The sequence below is a fragment of the Epinephelus lanceolatus genome, chromosome 2 (assembly GCF_041903045.1).
Source record: "Epinephelus lanceolatus isolate andai-2023 chromosome 2, ASM4190304v1, whole genome shotgun sequence".
NCBI lineage: Eukaryota > Metazoa > Chordata > Actinopteri > Perciformes > Serranidae > Epinephelus > Epinephelus lanceolatus.
The window spans coordinates 5,560,233-5,586,298 of NC_135735.1; the positions used below are offsets into that span (position 1 = coordinate 5,560,233).

Below are 26,066 nucleotides of genomic sequence, written 5' to 3' on the forward strand. Positions count from 1 at the left end.
AAGAGAAAATGAAGATGCTCATATTGCACATATTGCCAGGTTCAGATCACATGTTTTTTTGTGTGTTACAATGGTCGTGTCAGTTTAGACTGTTAGAGTCATAAATTCTTGACGTGACAGACTGCACCTTAAATGTAAACGAGCCTCTAAAATGAAAGAAAAAAAATGACTGTGACTATCTCTCTGTTTCACAGTTCCACCTCACGCCACCAATAACATCATCCCTCTTTCTCCCATGTTTACAGCTGTGCAAAAAAAAATTGCAACATGCTACTCTCTCTGTTGGGACATAGTGTCATCCACTATGACACACCAGACAGGATAAAATGATGGATTGTCGGGCCCGATGCCCATTTTCATTCCTGACTCGAGCCGACACCCTGCGTCTGTTGGGTTGGGATATAATGATGTCGATATTGTGAAGTCTGAACCCAGCATTAGAGACAGCAGATGTCGACAGTCAGCAATGAATGGAATAAAATAAAAACAAAGTAAATGTAGGTCTCAAATGTGAATAGGTGTCAGCCAGGTCAGGTGTGACAGATGCAGGTGAAATCTGAGTAATGGCCCAGGCAGAACTCTTCTTTAGTTGTGCACACACAGTTTTCCTGTTGAATCAGGAGCTAATAACAACATTCATTTATGTTGCCTCTCTTTCTGGTTTTGGCTAAACATTTGGTTTGTAAACAACCTGTCTGATCATCTAAATTTAAGTTTGTTTGATTTGTATTTTTGCTCTGTTGCCAAACTCGCCATGTTCTGACATCTCTATTTTAGTAAATACAAGATTCAAGTTAAAAATTTAAACATTTCTGAAAGTACAAAATTAAGACCCAAGTTAGTAAGAAACCAGAATTGTCCTTCAGTAATGTCCTCATCCACAAGGGGGCGTAGCATCATTAGCATCTTAAGGCTCATTTATACTCACTTTAGGTACAAAAATAGACACGTCCATTGTTGCAAAGGTAATGCCCTCACACTTCCATGTGTCTTTTATGATAGCATAGATACAGCCCATAGATGGCACTAGAGGGCAGACTCAAAAATTTCACACAACAAATGAGATGACACTGGAGGAGGTTGTAATTTCATACCTTTAAACGGTGGTGGTCATCGTGGATGGAGAATTCTTTTCACTGTATTATCAATTAGTTCTTTTCCGCCATTATTTAAATTTCTTTGTCGTCACCTGTGGTTGTATGTTGTTTGAACTATGCTACACTGCCTCCAAGATCTCCAGTGGCACTGATCTGTTTCGTCCGCATCTGTAAGCTTTCAGAAAACTTACATAAATACAGATGAAATGAGCACAGAGTACAGACAGCAGGCCCCCTCCATCTCTTTAGTTGAGCATAAATGAGCCCTTAGATGTTCAAACTCTTTCTATGATGCATCTTTGATCGACTCTGTTAGGGCTGTTTCATTCCACGCAAAGGCACGCAGACGCAAGCGCATTGGGACGCATCGAGATGCATTGGCCGCCATGATGCGTGCTTGCGTCTCAAAATGTGTTGTCCATGTTTTTTGATATGCGATGCAGCGACGCGTGTAATACCACGCGTTGCCAGCAGGGTGATAATGCAAGCGACGTACTTGAAAATAAGCACTTTTTGTTATTCACAGAAGAAGCAGGTATGAAATATGGCGGGCGAGGAGGAACAACTTTGCAAACTCCTACGGGCAAACCCCCGTTTATGATAATTCTAGTGCCCTGCACTGTAATAAAATAGCAGTACTAGCTAGCTGGAATGTACCGGCGACTCTGCTACCCTCTATTGTGCAAGCGATGTATTGCATTTCAAGTGTCGCCCTCATTACTTGAGTTCAATGTGTTGACTATGAAAGGAAGTGCGTTGCTCGCGTCGCTTGCTCGCGTTGCGTGCGTTGACTATGAAACAGCCCTTACTGTCAAAGTGTATCATAATTTGGGAGGACACTGACCTACATCCACATCTGACCCTTGTTTGTATGGCTGAAACATATCTGCTTTCATTTTCTTACGGCATTCCAGCATGAATGATTATTCGGGTCGTGTATTTTCAGTCTCACCATCATAACCTTAAACTTCACTTTTACCTGCCCCAAAGTTTTCTGTTATGGAGGTTGTCAAAGGAGAAAGAAAAGAAAAGCAGATCCTGTTTTCTTTCATCAAGGCAGCTTGACTTTGCGACAGCCTGCCTTTGCCTTCTGTTACACTTCGGCTGACAAAGAACTTCGCTTTTCATTTTGTTGGTACTTTAGAGGTGAGGTGGTGGTGGGAGGAAGTTGATTAGCATGCCAGGAAGGACGGGCTGCCAGAACAAGAGCGGTTGGATTATGTTTTCATGGGAGAAATCCTCTGATTGCTGCCTTTTGATTCTGTCATAAGGGTTTAAGATTGTTAATATGACAGCGGAGATTTAACCACAGCAATGTGACGTCCTGGAACACACCGACCACCTTTACACCATCGTGAAATGCCTCGTATCTGGATTGTGTCTAGATCTGACTTAGCCCGATTAATGCTGGAATCCTTATACACCTTACATTTCATACTTCATGGTTTTTAACATGACAGGGCTAAGAGTTTTGTTGGTTGTTTACATGATGTAAGTTGTGTATTGTGTGTAGATGTGTTTTGTGTACTTGCATACTGTGTAACTTGAGTTTTGTACATATTGCTATTTATTTCATATGGAGTGTGTGTGAGTGTGATAGAGAGAGAGAGTGTGACACGAGGGATTATTGCAACGTGTGTTCATTTAAAATGCAGACACCACTTTTTTGTACCTTGTAATGTTTGAACAAGCAGATGACAGCAGGTCCACACTTTGTCGGTGTGGCTCCTCACACGTAAATCTGCACCTGGGTGAACAACAAGAGCATATTTACCACTCTGTCCCCTCTCACAGCATGAATCTTTTTGGCCTTAGATGAATCACAGTCACATCCTCTTTGTTCATCCACACTGCTGTTTGTGTTTGTTTGTAAAGAAACTGTAGCGTCCTGCAGAGAGGTGTTTCATGAAGGCAGCTCAGAAAAGCCTGTCATGAGTGAGCTCAACAAACTGAACCAGGATACAACTGTTTCATAAAGGTTGAGTCAGAGCTGCTGAGGTCAGACTGAAACACAGGCCTATAACATCAAGCACAGATCACATCAGTAAAGGAAACAGGTAAAACCGAACTGTGATGTTCACAGAAACAGAGCGGCACATGTCAAACAGAAAACAGGAAGAAAAGTTGAGTTGAATTATGTTACAGTGTTTGGTTTCCACGTGACATATCAGCCTCTGTATGGTGACAGTGCAGTTTTTAACACCCTCAGATTGGCTGTCTGTCTCTCCAGTGATTTGGATGGTAGAATTTATGTGCATCTGTTTCATTTCTGTAATTTACACAAGATAAAATGATGAAAATTTTCACTAAGGCGAAAATTATTACCTTTAATTTAATCATTTGAATCGCCTGAAGCAAAAGAAACCAGACCTGAGTCTCAGACTGAGAGCACAGCAGTGCTTCTAGTATCAGAGTGCTGTGACACCCACAGTAACAATGTTAACCTGTTAATGTTGGACAGGTTTTGATTTCCATTTTTACCGTCTGCTAACATTTGCAAATAAGCACTAAACTCAAAGTACAGCTGATTGATTTATGACCAAATATCTGCAAATTTATAACAGTATGAGCATAAATGACCAAATTTTAGTGCAACCCATCCAAAAGCTGTCGAGACATTTCACTCTGAACCACAAATGTCATCCTGCTGGTGGCAGTAGTGCAGCACAGTCACCAGAATAAATGCCTTTGCACCCTGAGTCTGCACTTTTGAAATTTTGCATCCAAAAGAAATCGTTGCACACTGATTCTGATGTGTTTTATCGCTGCAAAATTTTGCAACATGACACAAAATGAAAAGACACATTTCCTCCTTTGCCTCTCTCCACTGTAGTTACCTATCTGACCGTCATCCCTCCCTGTCTTACATTTGACACAGCAGCTGCATGAAGGGGCGGAGCTGTCCTCCGCATTCTGTGTGTGGTCCACATCCTCCTCTTCCTCATCATCCACCTGACTTGTTGAAAGTAGCCGTCTGAATTATGAAAAGATTCTGTGCATCCCATTCCTCTGTCTTGTCCCAGCTGTGTCCCACTGCCTCATTTTCCTCACTGATTCTTGGTCAAACGTCTCTGAAGGCTCTGACGGATGCAACAAAACAAAGCTGTTCCAAAACGACAGATGAAAGTTTCGGACTTAGTGTGCAAACATGATTGACACAATGTGAGGTTGTATTTATCTTTTTGAGACGTGCAAGAATTTCAGACAATTAAAAAAAACAGTCTGTGTGCAAAGACCTTTAATGTTGGAATTATATGTTTCCGCAAACCACAGTTAGGTTACATTTGTACGTTATTGTGCAGCAAATATGGTAAAACTTTAATTTCTTTATGTTTCAAAAACACTGGGATTAACCTGTGGTTACGTTTAGGCACAAAAACCATTTGATTATGGTTGGGAAAAGACAATGTTGGCTAATTGGCTGTTGGCTTAATAGACCTACTTTTGGTGGCAAAATCCCAGCAGGAAACACAGTAATGTCTCTGTGTTTCTGTGGCACTCACCAAGATGAAAAACATGATGATGTCTTGGTAAAATATCACCACTTTCATGGCACTATCCTTGGTGATAAAACAGCAGCTGGTCACAAACACACGTTTGGTGGCTAAAAGCTGCTAAAATGCAGCGATGACACCCTAAAAAAAGTCAGTTTTGTTGTGTGTTCTAGAATAATGGCCATCTTACAGCCATCATGCTTAGCTGTCCCACCATCCACCATCTCCTCTGCATCCCAAAGACGAAGTCAGCTCATATAGCTATGATCTGATGCATATAAAACGTACAAATGTAAAATGGTTTGCAGCAACGTACAATGCCATCATTTTCTTGTGGCGACCTGGCTGCACTAAATATCATCACTGAAATTAGTCAGGAACTATGAATATCTGCATCACATTTTGTGCCAGTCCCTCAGTAGGCAGGTGAAAATTTAACCTACTGGTGATATTAGATAAAAAGTCAAAGGATCACAACACTCTTTAGGATTCATCATCTGGGATCCATGAATGTCTGTACACAATTCTGTAACAATCCATCCAATGGTTGTCGAGATATTTCAGTCTGGACCAAAGTGGCGGACTGATCAAACGTCTTCTATGAGACAGACTTTCCTGGTTAAAACCCTGATGTACTGAGGTCAGTCAGGCTTTACTGGTGATGTTGCTTTGTCAAACACCCCTCTGGTTATATAAGTGACACAACAATGTGCTAAGTGGAAGATGTGATTGATGGTAATGGCTGCGGAACAGGATGGAAACCTGCAGCGCCGACAGTTTCTCCTCCAGCGTAGTTTGAAAGCACCAGATGGTTATAGTCACTGTTTGTGATTGTAGTGTCATCACACACACTGACAGTGTCGGCTCTCATCGATGGCTGTGACCTCCCCTTAGCTTTGTGACAGATGACAAAATGTTGTTTTCACCCATTTACACCGTCCACACTAAGTGCATGTTTTGTAGAAAAATAAAGTCCATTACTTAACGATGTGGCCTCACTGTGTGTTCATGCTTTGCCCTCACTGTATAAAAACTATTGTCACGTGTAAAATATTGAACATGAAGTTGAACGATCAGGTCTGTGTTCACATGGTGGTTCAACTGATTTGATGATTGTGTGGTGGCACGTCATGCTCATGTACAAGCATTCATATAAAAAATGAATAGGCGTTTTTACAGTAGACCTTTTGACATGTCACTGCAGGAACAACACAGGTGTAAATATTGCTGAAGAGATTTCAGAGCTGATGAGTTAAAGGACAACTTCGGTATTTTCCAACCTGGGCTCTATTTCCCCATGTGTATATGTGCGTATGATTCATAGGTACAACTCGTTCTAAAATTGAGGGAGGCGGATGCAGCCGGCAGCCGCGAAACGAGCTAAAACAGTAACAGGGGCAAATGTGTCCCATATAAGTTTGCGCATTAAAAGTGCTTTTTTTCGCCACTGACCGGTTCAGATCGCCAGTGCTATGAGTGGAGTCAGCTGTCAGTCAGTGTTGGAGCAGAGAGGGGAAGGGCTGCCCTGCTGGGTACGGTAAATGAGCATGTGTGTATGAAGTGTGTGTTTTTTTGGCCACTGACCGGTTCAGATCGCCAGTGCTATCTCTGTAAATAGCATACTAAGCGTTTCCCTTACCTCTGGGCTGTGACGTCATCTCGCGAGAGCTTTGCTCCACTGTGTCTGTAGCTCTCTCTATTCGTGGGACAGCCGTTTTCTTGAGGAAGAGGTGTTTCGGGATTGGATGACTTCTCTTCTTCGGCTGGCAGTAGTCATCTTGGGAGAAGTGAGCACTGCAGACCCAATGGTCTGCAAGGCGCAGTGTCTGGACAGGAGTGTTAGCATCCATTTGTAGCACAACTAGCCACAACTTCAGCATCTTGCCGTCCGACAAAGGCAGTCTATGAAAGCTGTACGGGGTGTTGTGCGACATCCTGTTGAGCACTCCAAAAACTCCGGTAACACTCCAGGGGGTAGCACATAAAAGACTCTGTCCCAAACTCTGACTCTTCTAGCGTAACACACACACTTCACACACATACTCACTTACAGTACCCAGCGGTGCAGCCCTCCGCCTTTGTGCTCCAACACTGACTGACAGCTGACTCCACTCATTCACACTCACCACTGCCCCAGGGCCGCTGCAATATGCTATCTACAGAGATAGCACTGGCGATCTGAACCGGTCAGTGGCGAAAAAAAGCACTTTTATACGGGACGCATTTGCCCCGTTTTAGCTCGTTTCGCGCCTCAATACTGAACCAATTTAAGAACGAGTTGTACCCATGAATCATACGTACACATACACATGGGGAAATAGAGCCCAGGTTGAAAAATACCGAAGTTATCCTTTAAGTTGAGGACACAACAAGTTAAAGTAGTGGTTCTGTGTAAGAGCGGCCCCTGACTGTGACTGATATGTTCTTTACAGGAGCGTAATGCATTTAGTCAAGACAAAAAATATATGAATTAAATTATATATATTGCCCTGTCTTTCTGAATTAGCAAACAAAGTTATTATCTCAGAATTATGAGATAAGTTTACATGGAAAAAAAGTCTGCTCCTGTTTTTCTGAATTAATGAGAGAATAATCTTGTAATCTCATGAGATTATTATTTTGTTAATTCAGAAATAGAAAAATAAAAAAAACAGAATTTGCTCCCTAAAAAACTTTTTTTAAATCATTTTAAGATAATAATCTTGTTAATTCAGAAAAACAGCAGCTTTTTTTCACTCAAGTGAACGTGTTACACTTCTGTAATTATATATAACTTTTTTTTTTTTTTTTTAAATTTTCTATTCAATTTATTTTGTATTTATTTATTATTTTAAATTTAACTAGTTATGCTTATGTCCAGCTGAGAGGTTGGACTCCTTCAAAGGGTCAACCTATAAATCTGAGGGGTCATTCGATGATTAATGGCAGAAGAAAGAAGAAAAAAAACAAAGGTCTTTTGCATAAACCTGTTGTCATGTTTTGTTTGAGTGTCCTTTGATTGAGTGTTTTGTTTGAGTGCCTGTTTCTGTGCATATTCTTTTGTAAAGCGTCTTTGAGTACCTAGAAAAGCGCTATATAAAACCAATTTATTATTATTATTATTATTATGTTTTGGTCTTTTTACTAATCATTGCTTTGTTGTAAGACACTGGATAATTTAATCTCTTTTTCTTTGATTTAAATAAACCCATCTGAGCAGATTAAAGAGGAAATGTGTCTTTGGTAGAGCTGCGAACAAGACACATGACAAGAGGCCCAAACTGACACTGTTTTCTATTTCAGGTCACAAAATCTCAGAAAGGTTAAGTACTGCTGTCTCTTGAAAACCACTGCATTTTATAAGCTTCAAAATGCAACAGGTACCACAGCTGTCAAATAAATGTGGTGGAGAGAAAAGTACTCTGCAGCTCCTACATGCTGCAGGGGCGACTGAAGTAATGCCTCCACTGTCCTGTGGGGGCAGTGATGAGCTCAGAGGCGTCTTCACTGACGGACTGACAGGAACAGAAGAAGAGGAGGAAAGCGTACAATCTGTACAGCAGCTCTTCAGATCAAGTCGAGTCAAGTCCACATACTTTCTAACGACAGCCAGGTAGACAGGTGACTCCAGCTGCAGTATAAAGCTTCACCTGTACAGGCTCAGAGTTTTATCACGTGTCATTCTCACTGTCCGCTGGTCCGTGAACGTTACTGTGTGAACATGGGACGGAAAGTGACTCTGGCAACTTGCTCATTGAACCAGTGGGCTTTGGACTTTGAAGGCAACCTGCAGAGGATCCTGAAGAGTAAGTCTGACTGTTGTTGAAGGACAGATGTGTCTCTGAAACTAGCACAGCTGTAATATTTCACCTACAAGCTGCAGCTGCTGCAAGGTGCAGGTTTCTGTTTGTATTAATAATGTCTACATGTATGCACAGCCTGCTTATATGTTACTCCAGGTGTGTTACATTAGTGCCACACCTCCACCAGCTAAAACCAGCAGACTCATTCACTTCTTTATATCATGTGAAACTTTAATTTTAATTGACTGTGCATTTTATAGATAGTTATGTGTGCAGAAAAGGTTGGGGCACCCCTGGTCACAAGTAGAAGATGAGCTGATCAAAGATGACACATTTCTTCAATATTGTAAGCAAGATTACTTTTTAATTCAGTCTTTTACAGTTTCAAAATAATAGAAAATGAAAAGGGCCTGAAGCAACAGTTTGGGCACCCTGCATGGTCAGTGCTCAGTAGCCCCTCCTTTGGCAGGTATCACAGCTTCTAAACACTTTCTGTACCCAGCTCAGAGTCTTTCAGTTCTTGTTTGGAGGATTTTCACCCGTTCTTCCTGCAAAAGGCTTCTAGCTCTGTGAGAGTCTTGGGTCGTCTTCGTGCTCTGCTCTTTGAGCTCTATCCACAGATGTTTAATGATGTTTAGGTCGGGGGACTGTGAGGGCCATGGCAAACCCTTCAACTGGCTCCTCTTGAGGTCGTCCATTGTGAATTTGAAGGTGTGTTTAGGATCATTGTCCTGTTGTAGAAGCCATCCTCTCTTCATCTTCAGCTTTTTTGCAGATGCTGTGATGTTTGCTCCCAGAATTAATCCATTCTTCCCTGTACCTGTGAAATGTTCCCCGTGCCACTGGCTGCAACACAAGCCCAAAGCATCATCCATCCACCCCCGTGTTTAACAGTTTTTTCTCCAAACATACCTTTGATCATTGTGTCCAAAAAGTTATACATTACCTTCATCAGTCCACAGGACTTGTTCCCAAAAAGCATCAGGCTTGTTTCGATGTTCCTTTGCAAACTTCTGCTGCTGAGTTTTTTCTAACAATCCTACGAGCAGCTCTCTCAGAAAGTTTTCTTGGTCTTCCAAACCTCAGCTTGACCTCTACAGTTCCTCTTAACTGTCATTTCTTAATGACATCACAATCTGAGGAAACAGCTCCCTGAAAACACTTTGCTATCTTCTTATAGTCGTCTCCTGCTTTGTGGGCATCAGTTATTTTAGTTTTCAGAGTGCTAGGCAGCTGTTTAGAGGAGCCCATGGCTGCTGATTGTTGGGACAAGGTTTCAGGAGTCAGAGTATTCATAAAGCTTTGACATTTGCATCACCTGGCCTTTCCTAACGATGATTGTGAACAAGCGAGAGCGCTCAAATGTCTTGCCGTGCCCAAACTTTTACATGCCACTGTATGCATCCTTCTGCTGCACAACCAGTTGCCCCACGAGGAACAAATGTTGTGATTGATTAATTGACCTCCTATTAGATAACTGCAGTGTTAACAGCAAAGTTTTCCTCCTTACAAAGAGCGTCAATACAGGAAGTGTTAGCCTTGATCAGCCACACAGGAATGTGAGAAGAGACTCTGCACACCTCTTTTTTATCCTCTGGAAAAAAGAGCATAATAATGTAATGTATCTTATGTGCAACGTCATCAGTGTGCGTAGCTGTCAAATGTTCTCACAGTTAATTCAACAACCATTAACATGCAGTAACTGTGTGAACTGTCTTACCTTAACGTCCTTCCTCTCCAGGTTCTGTAAAAAACCTTCCAGTGCTTTGCACCATGTTAAATCCTCTGACCAGATCATTAGAGCTAACTCTGCTCTCTGAGATAACCAGAAAATTCCCTGATGAGATAATGAAAATTTCCACCAATTAATGCTGAGATTTGTGCAGTTAAGTCCACAAAAACAACTTCTCATGCTGATGTACCTGTAAACTCAACCTGTCAGATTACACGTCAAGACTTTTCTGCCTTTGCTGCCTCAGTAGTGACATTTTTTTCTCTGTCTGTCACAAGTTTCCTAACTTTGTGGAAGTACAGTACGTAATCACTGCACAGCTGCTGGAGTCTGCCTCTGCCACTGGTCAATGCACACAAACCTAACAAGAATGTTTGCCTGGTCTGTGTGTCTCTCTGCAGGTATCGAGATAGCGAAAGCTCATGGAGCCAAATACAGGCTGGGCCCAGAGCTGGAGATATGGTATGATGGGAAAAGCATGTTTCACACTCACATGAATATGTTCACACACTGTGATGTTATCTTGGCCAAAATATAATTTTTATAACTATTGGACTTAACAGCAGTCGATATTGTCAGTGTCTTGTAGCTCAGAGGTTTTATAAGATGTAGTTTCAGTTTTACTTTGCTGACGTCCCCTTTCTTTTTATGTTTTCACAGTGGTTATGGCTGTGCAGACCACTTCTATGAGTCGGATACACTGCTCCACAGCTTTCAGGTCCTGAGGAAGCTTCTGGAGTCTCCTGTCACCCAGGACATCATCTGTGATGTGGGCATGTGGGTATTACCTTCAAACTGTCAGACCAGTCCACAAAATGCTTTATTCAGTCTAACAGTCCTGTTAACCTCTTCCACTCCACTCCTGTCTGTTTTAGAGGGGGCAGGGAATCTTTAGGGGGAAACAACAGGCCAACAGTGGATGCCATTTAGAAATGGTATACATTATTTGAAAGCTTAGACCTAGCTAGACATGGTACCAGTGGATTCTTCCAGTCTTCTAGTTTCATATGACACCAGTATCTCCACTCTAGCTTTAAAACTCAAGAGGAAGGAAGACAATAATGTTAGCTGTTAACCCTCATCATCCCAGCCAAGTGGAAGAGGTTTACAAACGCTATCATCACATTGTTTTCTGCAGATTATTTAACATTTAATAGTTTATTTCATATCAAAGGGCTTCAATATACCATAAATCATGAAAGGTAAACTGTTGTGACACTTTATATTTGTAGTTTTATTTACAATCAGACATTACTGACTCCTGGTTGAGAGGAATGTTCAGAACATTTGATTTGATTTGATTTGATTTGATCTTTATTTTACTTCAATAAAAGCAATACACTATATGCATTAATAAAGTAAAATAATTCATACAAATACAATAAAAATAAAATAAATAAAAAACAAAAACATTTGTTTTCGAGGGGGGACAGGAGGAAGCAGAGCTTATCATGTCCTGCCCCTTTTTTACATTATCCTACTGTACTTTCATTACAAAAAAATGACAACAGTCACACTCCAAATTAAACATAATATGAAGCATATATCCAAAATTAAATAATAAAATAACATAAAATATCTAAACATTTTTGAATAACATTAATTAACGAGCTCTTGACTTTTATAAATATCCATAAATTACTGCTTATAACTAACTTTGAATCTTTTGAGACACTTCATATTTGCTGCTCTGATTTCCGAATTTAAACTGGCAGGATGAGTCTGATTTCACCTCATGTAGCTTGAAGTCCCGTCTGATGATACACTCTGTTCCTCTCAGGCCCATCATGCATCATAATGTGCGCTACAACTGTCGGGTCCTATTCCTCAACAGGTATGTCAGCACATCAGTCCAGTCTCACTAAATGACCTGTTGTTTTGTTCTATTTTTATGCAGTCATACACATATACAGTGTGCATATATCATCACTGAGCGTTTGTCTTCCATCTTGTAGAAAGATCCTGCTGATCAGACCTAAAATGCAGATGGCCAACCACGGGATCTACAGAGAGATGCGCTGGTTCTCTCCCTGGAACCAGTTAAGGTTGGTCAAGAGGCCCTTCTCACCATAATGTTTCTCCATTTTTATGAGAATACTCATTGTTGATATAAGAATTATACAAGCAGATTATTTAATATATTCATTACTTTCATTTGCAATGAATTTCACACTTGATATTTTATATGTTAGAGTATAATCAGGCAATATAGTGCTCCAGGGACATTTTTCTGTTGCATGATGAGGAAGTTAGCATCGCACCTTGGCAAAAAGCCAGTGGGACCTTTCCACTAGATTTTGGATTACTGCAGAAAATAAGTTCAGTGGCAAACAAACATTTATGTTACTCACACATTTTGTTCTTCAAGATAAACCTCACAAATGAGCACCACTTTTTATGATTTTTGAAATGTAAATGCAATCGCCAGACGTAAAAAGCTAATGTTAGGCTATAAATTAACTACACCACGGTCGCATGACTTAACATCCTTACAACAGTTTAAAGCTGATACGAATGATAGGTGATAGTGATACGAGCTAAGAAAAGTCAGGCCAAAACTTTGGTGCAGTTTTGTTGACCACTAAACTGATTTTATCTTTACTTTTGGAAATTGCAGGGATGGCAGTGAAAGGTCTTGTCTTTTTGTTTGTTTCTTCAAGGCATGTGGAGGAGTACTTCCTGCCCAGGATGATCCAGGAGGTAACAGGGCAGGTAAATAAACAAACAGTCCCTATCATCATTTGGGCTGTGTACTGGCAAGAATCTGGCAATACGATACGTATCACAATACTGTGGTTACTATTCAGTATATTGTAATATACTGTATTGCAGTTTTATTTAAAGCAATTTTTTGTAAAACTGACTTAGTATTAAGAGCACTTTACCAAATGTATTAAAAAGAACAGTGAAATCTACATTTGTACTTATCACGGTCCCTGTAATATCATAGCAGTACTTTGTGTGCAGTCTGAGTAGAGGAATTATCATTTGCCTCTATCAGTAGAAAATAGATAAATACATTTGTTTAGGTAAACAAATTAAGAAAATAAAAGATTGCAAATAAATAAAACAATTTTCATCAATACGACACAGTATCACATCACATCATTTTGTGATATTTAAGTGCACTGATATTTTCTTACACCCCTAATCATCATCTATGTTCAGCTAAGACTTGTAGAGAGAGGGTCATTGTTATTAACCCCTGTTTCTTTATGCTCATCAGGACACAGTCCCATTCGGTGACTGTGTGCTGTCCACAAAGGACACCTGCATCGGCACTGAGACATGCCAGGAGCTCTGGAACCCCAGAAGGTAGAGAAGCAGAAGACTGTATGAGGATTGCATGGGTGTTGTCTGAAACCGTCCTAACTCCTGATGACTGAATGTTTTCTCTTTCCTCAGCCCCCATATTCAGATGGGTCTGGATGGGGTTGAAATCTTTACTAACTCCTCTGCCAGCCACCACGAGCTCCGCAAAGCTGACCAGAGAGTCAACCTGATCAAGTCAGCCACCACCAAGGTATAGCTCCACAAACATCTGGCTATTAGTCACATAAAAACACTGACCGTATGTGATTATGGTTGGTAGAAACAGATGTTTAAAGACTATGTAGAAGATAAATAGTGGTCTACAGTGTAATTCACAGATACTGAAAAAACCCAATTGTAATATTAGTCAGAAAGATGAAAGTTGAAATAATTCAACTTGGTTTGTGTGTTAATTTGTCACCCTCCTGTATGTACGCACACAGTTGAGCTCAGAGATCACCAGAGGGCAGTGTTGTACCACAAATACAGGACACAGTGCCGCCATAACATCCTGTGTTCTGTTTTAAGTTTGCAATAACTTGAGTCAAATCAATGCTGCATTCAGAGTCTTGTCGGTGTTGTTCCAGAGCGGAGGTATCTACTTGTACGCCAACCAGAGGGGCTGCGATGGAGACCGTGTCTACTATGATGGTTGTGCCATGGTGGCCATCAACGGAGACATTGTAGCTCAGGGAGCACAGTTCTCACTGAATGATGTGGTGTGTATGGACATGGCTTCCTGCAAATAAGTATGTAGATGAAAATCATAAAGGATACATGTGAAGAGACATTACTGTAGATGTGGGCAGGAAATTAAGTGTTGTGTTTCCCCTATGTTGGGTAAGTGTTGCAGGGCAGGCCTTGCAGTAAGACAGCAGGCATTCCTGAGACTGATGTTTGTGTGTGTGTGTGTGTGTGTGTGTGTGTGTGTGTGTGTGTTGTAGGAGGTGATTACAGCCACTCTAGACCTTGAGGATGTCCGTAGCTACAGAGGAGAAGTTTGCCAGCCCAACATGGTGAGACAGCACCACCCACCAATTATTGGAATATACCAAGTTGCCGAATCATAGCTTATTTCTTTTTGTTTTGCTTTTACGTATTATTTCCTTCCATCACTCTAAAGCTCACTATTTAGCAGGTTCTAACAGCCAAAACCTTAAAACCACGGCAGGGAAGCTGAATCACATTGATCGTCTCGTTGCAGAGCAATATTCTGCTGGGAAACCTAGGATTCTGGCATTCATGTGGATGCTACTTGACACGCTCCACCCACCCAAACACAGTCGCAGACTGAAGTACCTCCCTGATGCCAGCGCCTTCCCAGCAGAACAATGCACCACACCACACCATACAAACTGCTCAGGAATGGCTTGAGGAACTTGGCAAAGACCTCAAGGCGTCAACATGGCCTTCAAATTCCCCAGGTCCTATCTGATCAAGCATTTGTGGAAGGATCCTCAGAGATATCCCCAATCCATGGTGGGGCCTCCTTGGATCAGACTTGGCTCTGACATGTTGAGACATGGACACAGGACCTCTGGGAGTGTCCTGTGGTGTCTGGCACCAAGACGTTAGAGGCAGATCCTTGGAGTCCTGTGGGTTGTGAGGTTGGGTACCAGCACGTGCCACAGATGCTACATCAGATTGGGATCTGGGGAATCTGGAGGCCAGGTTGATGCCTTGAGCTGCTTGTCACGTTCCTCTGATGATTCCTGAGCAGTTTTCGCAGTGTGGCATGGTGCATTGTCCTGCTGGGAGGGCACTGCCATCAGAGAGTGCCATGCCATGAGGGGGTACTTGGTCTGCAACAGTGTTTGGGTGGATGGAGTGTCAGGTGGCATCATGTTATTCACTTTACCTGTCAGTGGTTTTAATGTGTTGGCTGTTGCTTGGCACAAAGCAGTATATTAATGTGACTTCAAAACGTTTGCCACTGAAACGCACTTGAACAAAGTCTGAAGACAGTCCATGCCTCATATTAAAGCTGCACTGATCAATATTTTTAGTACTAACAATGGATCAAATCACTGTATGAAAGAATCATTCACCTGACTCTTCAGTTGCCCTCAGCTCTACGCAGCTTTTTAGCCTCCTTCAGCTCATTGTTTTGGTTTCATGGCTCACAACTTTAATGTTTTGGTTCAGTGTCAGGCCTCATCAGCCTTATTTCCAGCAACAGGAAGCTGTTTTCAGTGTAAACCTCACTGTACTCCACCTGTTCAGCAGCAAACAGCAGACAGACTCATCAAGAGACTAGCTGGTGAACATAGTGGAGCATTTAGCAACTAAAGAGACAGATATTACCTTCAGGAGTTCGTAAAGACCAAAAACAGAGCTGAAAAAGTGCAGAAAATTAATGCAATCTTTCCTTTATAGCATTTTTTAGCCAAGTTATAAATTGTGGCTTGTTAACACATTGCACATGAAACACAAAACACCTTTTTTCAGTTTCCGCTCACTGTTTGATGGTTTCGTATGTTTAGTGTGAGTAAATGTCAATTCGTCTCTCACTTTCACACTTCTCTGTTGTAGGAAAGTGAACCCAAACCATGCCACAGGATCAAAGTTGACTTCTCTTTATCCAGTTGTGATGACGTCTACCTCCCTACTCACCAGCCAATGACATGTTACTTTCATACACCAGAGGAAGAGATCAGGTACAAATACAGACATTTGGTACAAAGTTTGTAACAGAAAACAAGTTTCATCTAGCAGCATTTGAAACCCAGAAATCTATTGAACAGCAGTTATCACCTGTGTCGTTCAGTTTAGGGCCGGCCTGCTGGCTGTGGGACTACCTGAGGAGAAGTGGACAGGTGAGGAGGAACACACACACTTTCTGTATTATTGGGCCATAAATTAACTGAAACAAAGAAGTCGTTAGATGTTAAGTTTGGTGTTTGTGATTTGTGTCTCAGGCTGGTTTCCTGTTGCCTCTGAGCGGAGGAGTCGACAGCTCCTCCACCGCCTGTATTGTCCACTCAATGTGTGTGCTGCTCTGCCAGGCTGTAGAGGACGGCAGTGAGTATGATTCAGCTTGCTTTCATTTCAGTTTATTGTAAACACACACATTCTGTCAGTGTGACTATTGTCACATCTTCTTGTAAAGGATGAGGCTGGGAATACTCTATTTTCTATCTTTTCAACAAATCCCATGTTCAGACTCAAACCAACAATGAACGTTATCAACTAACAAGTATTGTGTTTGTATCAAAGCCTGATTTATCTTCTTCCTCTTTAACGTAGAACTCTGTTGTTGTCTAGACACTATTAAAACTCCCAAATACTCACCACAGCACTAAATATGGATTAATCTGCTTCTGAAAAAAGTCCACAGTAAATGCACTATTTCCTCTGGTGTGTGTAACGTTTGATTCGAAACTGCACTGACCAGCTGTTCAACAATTTTAAAGATGAAACATTATATTTGTGAGGTCAGACAGTATTGAGCGACCTCATAATACACTGTTGGTTTGATCTTTTCATGAGTTTTGTTGGCAATAAAAAAAAAAAGATAATTGAATAACCAGTAAAGTGTTGTTCTTGACCAGGTGGCCGTGCAGCCGCCCGAGCTGATCACAGCCACTCTAGATAAATCTTGTAATTCCAACAGATCTGTTGCAGCGTGTTATGTCCCAGACGCTAAGAAGAATACACGCTTCCTCTCTTTAGAAGGAGATATACTTTATTAATTCCTGAGGGGAAATTTTTCTCACTCTGTTGTCATATACACACAAGCCCGAAATACACACACATGCACAACATGCACCCAGCGTGTTATGACACTGTGCGATGAAGATGGTGGTGAAGCAAACAAAAATGTTTGACTTATTCATCTGGTAATGCGCCTGACTTTAGTGGATCATAAACATTTCGGTTATGGAATAATCTGCAGATGTAATGTTTTAAAATACTGAAAAACTTTAATCAGTAGCTCAGACTATTATTCGCTTAAATCACTGAACTCAACAGGCTTTTATTAGAGACAGGTGTCTACATGGGACAGGCCTTTAATTCCTCTTAAACAAAACTGTTGCACAGCAAAGATGGGAAATACAATCAAAACAAATGTTTATTTGAACCAGTACGAATATTACTTGTATGAAAAATAGGCTTTAAATAACATCTCAGTTATGTGTTATGACACTTGTTTCACGGCACCTGGCATTCCCACACAACACCACTTTGTCCTGTTAAAACAATATTCATAACTTGGATTATTTTTTTATGACACTTTTGATCAGTGGACCCTAACGGACTCAAGGAATATGTTTGTATGTAGTGGGGTAACTGAGGAATGGTCACATATTCTGACTTTATGACAGATTCAGAAGAAGCGAGTCACTACTTGTTTTTTCTTCATGCCCTTAAATCTGAATGACTTGGGGTCTGTGGTGCTCATAGTTTCACTGAAAAGAAATCAACTGAGCTGACGATGTGTAGCATCTCCATACTGACAGGTTAAAACATTTATATTTGTATGCATAATCTAAGCAGCGAACTAATGTTAGCTCAAGTGGGTCGTCAACAAGCCGGTTTTATTAAAGAAATGAACAGCTTGGTAACAAGATCAGGTGTCTAATTGACACAGGCCTTTATTGGTCACAATGTGAAGCCACTGAGCTCGTGAAAGGGACAGGGCTTTTAATTGAAGTTTTATGATAAGAGCAAACGTCTCTATGGATGCAGGTTTTTTAGCCACGACCAAGTCTAAAATGTGTCCTGCAAAAGAAGTGGCGTTTTGTTTTTAGCTGAGCCGATTTCCAAAAACTTACCAGCTTAACCCTACCAGCCGGTTAAGAGGAGGAGGAGTCAGCAGTCAGTGCCGATATAAAACAGTCAATAAACAGGTTTTTCAACATTGTTGAATCACCGCAGCTGTAAGAGGTCCTTAAGCAAACAGTTGTAAATGTCCCCACAAAATATTAGACAAATTGGTCCAGTAGTCTGCCAGATTAGCTGCAGAGAGACAGATACACATACATGCATGTACACACAAGGCCAAACGTGATCCCCTGCAACGAGGTTTAAGCCTGACAGAGACTAGCCCCTCAAGAATTCTGGGGAATCTGAAAAGTCCTACCCTCCTACTAGGTACTTTTTTCATCGAAAGTTTGGGGTTGAGGGAAAGTTTTTTCCACAGGTAATTTCGGTGGAAACACACCAAGGTTTTTCAGAATCCTGGGTAAATGATAAAAGTTCCTGCAGTTGAAAAGGGGCTCTTACTATATGTTGGAAAAAAGCAGGAAAAATATTACTGTCTCTGTCGACCCATCAGACAGCCAGGTGCTGGAGGATGTTCGCAGGGTGGTGGGGGATGAATCCTACCATCCTCAGCACCCAAGGGAGCTGTGTGGTCGCATCTTCACCACCTGCTACATGGCCAGCGAAAACTCGTCAGAGGACACATGCAGCAGAGCCAAAAGCCTGGCCAATCAGATCGGCAGGTAGGTGAAATACAACCTGAAGGGCTTTTGATATGCGCTGTATCAAGAAGCATAGAAACTAAGTGTTTGAGAACAAGTTAAAAGAGAAGACCATTATTACTTGGAGTATCATGTTAAAAATTATACCTGTATTATCGAGAATGAGATGATACGACACACCTGTAGGATGAACATACACAGTAAGTGTGTATTTTCTGTAGATTTTTGTCCTTTAAGTTTCTTTGGAATAAAAAGTGTTTTCATTCTTTGTCATTTTGCAGCACACACATGAATATTAACATAGACATGGCGGTGAAAGGCATTCTGGGTATCTTCTCAGTGGTCACTGGGAGGTGGCCTCAGTTTCGCGCCAATGGAGGAAGTCACAGAGAAAACCTGGCTCTGCAGAACGTACAGGTCAGACAGAGCCACTTCTGTCTGACTTCTCTTTGTCTTCTTTGACTTCTCTTTGTCTTTGACTCAGGTCATGACTTTTTACACCTCATGTTGTCAAACTGTTCTGACAGTTTAACCACAGTCTTCACACTGAAGCTTCAGTGACACAGCTGTGACCATTTTATTAGTTCTTGTCAGTACCATATTCACTTTGTGTGTGTGTGTGTGTGTGTGTGTGTGTGTGTGTTTCCAGGCTCGAGTCAGGATGGTCCTGGCCTACCTGTTTGCCCAGCTCAGTCTGTGGGCTCGTGGGAAGCCAGGTGGATTACTGGTGCTGGGCTCAGCCAACGTAGATGAGAGGTATAACTGGAGACATGTTTGCTATATTTCATGTGTCCTTCTTAAATAAATTCTGCGATTGCAGTTGTTTTTACTGGGAATCCCTGTTGGGAATGAGACCAAAGTGAACTAGAGCAGCACAAAAACGTCCTTTTATTCAGTCCACACTGACTCCGTCTTCTGTAAACGTCTCAGCCATCTGTCAGCAGCAGGTTCTGGGGAGCTGAGTGGACAGCACTAACCTGCCTTCACAGGCTGTAGCAGAAATTCACTGAACCAGAATAGTTGTCATGTCGGCGCCATGGGAAGAAATCAAGTGTTTCTATGTATTGATTCTTTGATTTTATTTCTCACACCTGCTATAGCGAGTGAGAGGAGTCTGCCTGTAGTGAAACGGGCACAGACAGACTGGGAGCCTCGAATGATCAATTTAGAGACGGTTAATAAGTTCAAAACATACACAGCGGGATATTTGTGTGATTTAAACAGCTGTCTGTGCAGATTACGCTTCACTAAACTTGACAAAGAATTGACTTGAAGCCTTAAAAAGCCTGGGGGTCTCACAGACTCAGTGTAGACTGAAACTGAATCTGTTCCATGAGACACGCGAACGACAGATGCAGAAAATGCTTTCAGTGTTTATTTGCTGTTAGGAAAAATACATATATCTTAATAATTAAGTGACACAGCCTCCATGAGAGAGACTAAAGCTCCTTAACACTGTGTGGATTTGGGCTGACAGAGACGAAAAATGGATAGTCATGAGAGAAACATGGTAAAATCATCGGTCCTACATTGCACTGTGAGACACAGCAACCAATGGTTGATTAGGAGCTTTGGAAATAAAAGACAGCCTGAATCCAAATATTTAAATTTAGTACCAAATTTTCAAAATATGACAGCTGCTGTGACCCACACTAACCAACCAATCAGAATACACACACAGAACACACTTGCCAGTTCTACATTTCATACGTGACATGTTTGAAAGAAGTTGAGGAGAAGTGTGTGCACTGTGGCCAAAATTTGATTATTGTGTTGTTGCTGTTTGAGAATATATGAGCAGTGCAGGTCAATGAACTGATGATGTGTCTCTGCTCTTCTGTACTTTTTTTTTTTTTTTTTTTTTTTTTTTTTACAGACATTAGTCACACAATCTGACATGCTTCAAATTGAGATTGTCTGACACAGACTGTGACCGAGATTCCATTAGACCCCTGCAGCGTAGTGTAACATGCATTAAACTACAGCACCGCATGAAAAAATGCAGCAACCTCATCCATGTCAGTGATGCCAGAGAGGAAATAAAGAAAGGCTCATCAACAAAGTTGTTGAACCTGGCTCAAGTTTTGCTCCAATGCCATGCAACATATGCTGCTTTGGCCAAAACAAAGAAGTGTGCGATCCTTGCAAATCACTTTGTATCATGAATTCAGCCTTTCTTTTATTTACCTCATGAATTAAGAGGTTGGATGAAATGATTGCAGCAGTGATGACGTTAAGTCCATTGAAGACATGCAGACTGGCCCTCTGGGATCTTATTTTATTGACTTACTGGTACCTGAAAAAAATGCCCAGACCATCGCAGCAGCTTGTGCTTTTTAACGCCTGCTAACACACATTAATGCCTGGTGTCAGGAGGCCATTCACAAAAAACAATAACTGTTTTATTAACTTGCAAAACGGCAGCCACAAACCATAATGAGTGTGGCTAAAACAGTGCAACTACTGTGGAGAATATTTACAGCCTGACTTTCCCCCCATAAAATAACTTCTCCTGCTCAGTCTGACAGGGTATTTCACAAAGTACGACTGCTCCAGTGCCGACATCAACCCAATAGGAGGCATCAGCAAGACAGACCTGAAGAGCTTCCTGCTGTACTGTGCCGAGCAGTTCCAGCTCACTGCTCTGAGAGGGTAAGGTCAGCTCACAGACATCTGGGAGGATTGAACTGCTGGGTAACGTGCCTGTTAGTACTGAGAACACAGACACCAACAAGATGGAAGGATTAAAAAGAAATCAGTTCGAGTATTTTGCACTCTTCACTAAACACAACACCTTCAGAGATAGAAGTGAAAGTATCACCACGATTAATGGGAAATATATGTCAAAAACTGCAGCACCACCAGCAACCATTTGTTACAGTGTGCTTTACTTTGATAAAACTGACAATGACACATTTACCGAAACAAACTGCAGCAAATTTAAACACTTTATAAATCAGTATATAGATATACATATATAATGTGTAGGTTTCATGCACCACTCATTGTTTCTTTAAAGCTTTGTCACAAACCACAAACTGTGCATCTTGTGTGGTTTTGGTTTCCTCTGCAGTATCCTGTCCGCTCCGCCCACAGCTGAACTGGAGCCACTGACAGATGGACAGGTGTCGCAAACAGATGAGGTACAAAATTAATTACATCTGTCGACCTTTTAACTGAATCACATTAATCTTAGAGCTATCTGGATGAGCTGTTGTTGCTTAAAGTGTTGGGATGTTTTTCACATATATAATTAACTTACTGCACATCAGTCCAGCTGTGAGAAAGAAAAACTTCTCACAGGTTTTTTTCTATTTCCTGATTCAGTTTGTGGGTGAGAATATTGTTTGAACTGCAGCAGTGAGGTGAGACTTGAGCACCATTTGGGTGAGGGTGGTATCAGAGGAGGGGGAGGTGGGTGATACAACGTTAACGTGTTGTTGCTACAGACAGCATTTTTAGCAACTGGTACATTACAGCAGGCTCATAAAGTTACTTGAATGTTACAATTATTAATATTATTTTAATTAAGATATTGACCAATAATGTTTTTGCACAAATTGCAAACTTCTTAAGTGGCTCTGAATGCTTTCACAAAAAGAAAGGGACTGATGTTCCTACAGAAGTAACCTTGTATTACTTTTTGCTCGGGTTATATTAAAAAAAATTGTGTTCAGGCTTAAATTGAAATACTCTTTAATGAGCACATGCACATGGGATCATCAGCCACCATTTCCTTCATCCCTCATCCTCCTTTTCCTGTTTTCCACCATCTCTCTCCGACCGCCTCCCTCCTCAGGCAGACATGGGGATGACTTACTCTGAGTTATCTGTGATTGGACGACTGAGGAAGATCTCCAAGTGCGGCCCCTTCAGTATGTTCTGTAAACTCATCCACATGTGGAAGGATGCGCTCTCACCCACAGAGGTCAGTCAACTCTTCTGCAGTGTGGGACATTTTTCTGCTGCTCTGCTAGAGACAGTGGACTCCTCCTGTAGGGGAACAACTCTGTGTCCATATTTAAATAAACTCAGCAGAACACAGAACAATGCAGAGCAGACACTTTTCAGGCCAGTGTTAATTAGTCCTCATTAGTTTTAGTCACATTTTAGTCATTTTTATCCTTCATAGTTTTAGTCAACAAAAATTCACAACATCCCAGTCAAATTCAAGTCATTATGTTTTCTATTTTTGTGTTTTTTTAATCTCTAAACTAATCCAGTGAGGGTAATTCATGTATCAGAAATTAGAATCAAGGTGACAGGTTGTATGAAAATCTCATTTCGATAATTTTTTTTCTACAACTACAAATAATTTCTACACACTAACAAACATGTTTGACAGGTTTAAGAGCTGACTTATGAGCACACACTTCCTGATCATCATTTGAAAAGCTCAGCATATCTCTATTTATGCTTTGACAGCACAAATAACTAATGTGAGACAACTAGGATTTGTCCCCAGGTTCATTGTAAACTCTGACTTATCCATATGACTGTTAAGAAGCAGAAAAATAACTTGATTAAAGCCTGACTTCTTTCTTCATCTGCAACATGTTAGTCTGGAGGTTTAAACTCGTGTCCTCTCACAGAGTTGGTGATTCAAACTAAACTACGCTCACAGATAACTGAGCCTTAGCTCGCTAGCGTCTGGTTTTCGTCATGGAAAAAAGGTTGTCAACAGAATTAACACTGTTTCAGGCCAAGTGTGGATGCCAAAACTGTTGATGATAATTAATACTGTGCATTTAGCAGCTGTTTAAGACGCCCCCTAAAATAACAGTGCATGGTCATCTCTCTTCAGGTGGCCCAGAAGGTGAAGCACTTCTTCCGGATGTACTCAGTGAACCGCCATAAGATGACCACAGTGACACCTTCCTACCACGCCGAGAGCTACAGCCCCGACGACAACCGCTTTGACCTCCGACCTTTCCTCTACAACACACGCTGGACCTGGCAGTTCAGGTGCATCCAAGACCAGGTAGCAATTAACTTACTTAATTAATTGTGAATACAAATGGTCAATATGATTCATCCCACTAGTATTTGGTAGCGAGGGAAACAAACAATTAAAAAAAAAAATGTCATCGTAGGCTGAGTAAACATCTTCATGAAGTTGTTTTAATGCTTCATTTCCTTTCCCACAGGTGTCCCAGATGGCAGCAAACACTCCACAGCAATAAGAACATCAGGTCTTCAGTGTCCAGAGAAAAGCCATCACAACTTTGACGGATTAAAAAGATCAGTCACAGTTTCAGTTAAGCCAAATAGTTTGTATTGTACATAGGATCAAGCATGTGAAACAATCATTACTCTGGGCCTAAACAGGACCTTTGTTCTACCTCAGTTTGTGACTGTTGATGACATGCTGTCATTCCCAAACCATGCTAAGAAATATGAGATCATTTCAAGTCTTTTGTCATGTGAAATGCAGTAATGCAGTCATTTGTGGGAAACTATGCAACATATTGAACATGAAACTATCAGTGCCAGTCAAGGTACTGGTGTAGGAAATTAGCTTTGGCTGTATACATGTGTACAGCACATTTGACTCTGCTTCTGCAGCTGTCTGTGTTTCTCTATACTTGTCCCTTACAAATTAAAAACACTAATAATAATTTAAAAAATTAACAGTAATTTACTCACAGCGTAAGAAACAGTGACTGTGCCTCCTTTCTGAACCTTTCATGTGATCAACTAGAACAACTATTTCTCATTATAACTCTTTTGGAGGTCGAATGTCAATATTATGAGTGACAAAGCGCTACAGGGGTTTTCAAAGTTGATGTCTGATTTCTTCTAAATGTGATCATAAATATTAGTCATATCAGTAATATGGCACTAAAACCAACAACATCAACAAAAAGCTTTAAAGGTCCAGTGTGTAAGATTTAGGGGGATTTAGTGACATCTAGTGGTGAGGATTGCAGATTGCAACCAGCTGAAACTCTTCCCGGTTAGAATTCCTTCAGTGTTTATTGTTCAGGAGGTTTTTACCAGGAGCCAAACTATCCGCAGAAGTCTCTTCCTCTCCTAAACAATCAGACCAGATGATTTAAACCAGTAAAAACACTGAATAAAGCAGAATCACGTAAGAAATCAGTGTATCTCCAACGCTGGCATGTCAGAGACAGGCGGCTAACCCTCTTCATGCTACTGTGTGCCCGGTCTTTTTCTGTAATAACTTCAGATCCACATGTTCAGAAGGTTTTCAATGGGAGCTGAATTATCCGCAGATGTCTCTTCCTCTCCAAAACACATAGACCAGGAGTCTCCTTTGTAAAACAGTGCACAGGATACATTCTAAAAATGTACAAGACAAACTCCAAAAATGGCATGGACCAAAAAATATTCGACAATTTCTACAGTCAGGCTTCTACCTCACCATCTGCATTGCAAATTTCCCGTCTCCAAAAATGTTTGTTAGCATGGGTCAAAGTTTCTCCCATCAAGTCTGTTTTTATAGGTCTAAATTTTCCATGGAAAGTGGCGTACACCTCTTTCAGGTCTCGTCTTGTGTGTATACAATGTTTATAAACAAGACAAATGTCTATTTAAAAAAAAGGTGTTTTCCGACGCTCTTGTTGTGGAGGGGCTACTAACCACAGTGGCCCATGCGAAAATGTGAATGGTCCTATATAGAGGCAGTGTTTGGTTTATCCGGTGATTTGTCCTACTGTAGAAACATGGCGATGCAACATGACAATCTCTGTCGACGAGGACCCGCTCCTGGTGTAGAAACGCCTCATTCTAAAATACAACGATTCCTATTTTCAGGTGATTATACACTAAAGAAGAAACTTAATATATTAAATTTAATCTATGCCACTGGCCCCAGGGCAGACCCAGAACACGCTAGAGGGATTACATATCTCATCTGGCCTGGGAACGGAGAGAGGGATGAGGGATGTCTGGAGTGCTTTGCTTGACTTGCTGCCCCTGCGTCCTGGCTACAGATAAGCTGGTCAAAATGGATAGATGGATGGATATGCCAACATATCCCCCTAAATCCTACATACTGGTCCTTTAATTTCTATGTTTGCCCTGTGACAAATTAGATTTCGACTGTGAGAGACCTTTTCCTCCAGTGTCTGGGACACTTAAGTTATTGGATTACACAGGTGTGTGTTCTGAGTTTAACGTTGTTAGTTAGTGAGACACTCTGTATGGGACGAGTTGGGAGAGATTAAAGGTTTACTGGAAATAAAGATCCTAAAAATAAA

At 41.2% G+C, this 26,066-nt stretch overlaps 1 protein-coding gene across 1 annotated transcript; it reads left to right on the forward strand.

Moving 5' to 3' along the window:
* The first annotated feature begins 8,111 nt into the window (after window positions 1-8,111).
* On the forward strand, window positions 8,112-26,066 carry nadsyn1 (NAD synthetase 1). The gene is made up of 21 exons (XM_033646417.2): window positions 8,112-8,376; window positions 10,507-10,567; window positions 10,766-10,882; window positions 11,886-11,939; window positions 12,061-12,150; window positions 12,766-12,817; window positions 13,332-13,420; window positions 13,511-13,628; window positions 14,005-14,136; window positions 14,362-14,433; window positions 15,950-16,074; window positions 16,185-16,233; window positions 16,336-16,438; window positions 18,696-18,864; window positions 19,125-19,260; window positions 19,493-19,599; window positions 21,364-21,495; window positions 21,917-21,986; window positions 22,643-22,771; window positions 23,648-23,824; window positions 23,991-26,066. Exons 1-21 carry the CDS (start codon window positions 8,292-8,294, stop codon window positions 24,024-24,026), a joined length of 2,103 nt encoding a protein of 700 aa, XP_033502308.1. The 5' UTR covers window positions 8,112-8,291; the 3' UTR covers window positions 24,027-26,066.

What these genes read in the sequence shown, in the direction of transcription:
- nadsyn1 (XM_033646417.2), top strand. Translation starts at nt 8,292, where the DNA reads ATGGGACGGAAAGTGACTCTGGCAACTTGCTCATTGAACCAGTGGGCT. An exon ending in CCTGCAGAGGATCCTGAAGA is followed by an intron (nt 8,377 to 10,506) that starts GTAAGTCTGACT and finishes GTCTCTCTGCAG; the next exon opens with GTATCGAGATAGCGAAAGCT. An exon ending in AGGTGTCGCAAACAGATGAG is followed by an intron (nt 21,987 to 22,642) that starts GTACAAAATTAA and finishes CTCCCTCCTCAG; the next exon opens with GCAGACATGGGGATGACTTA.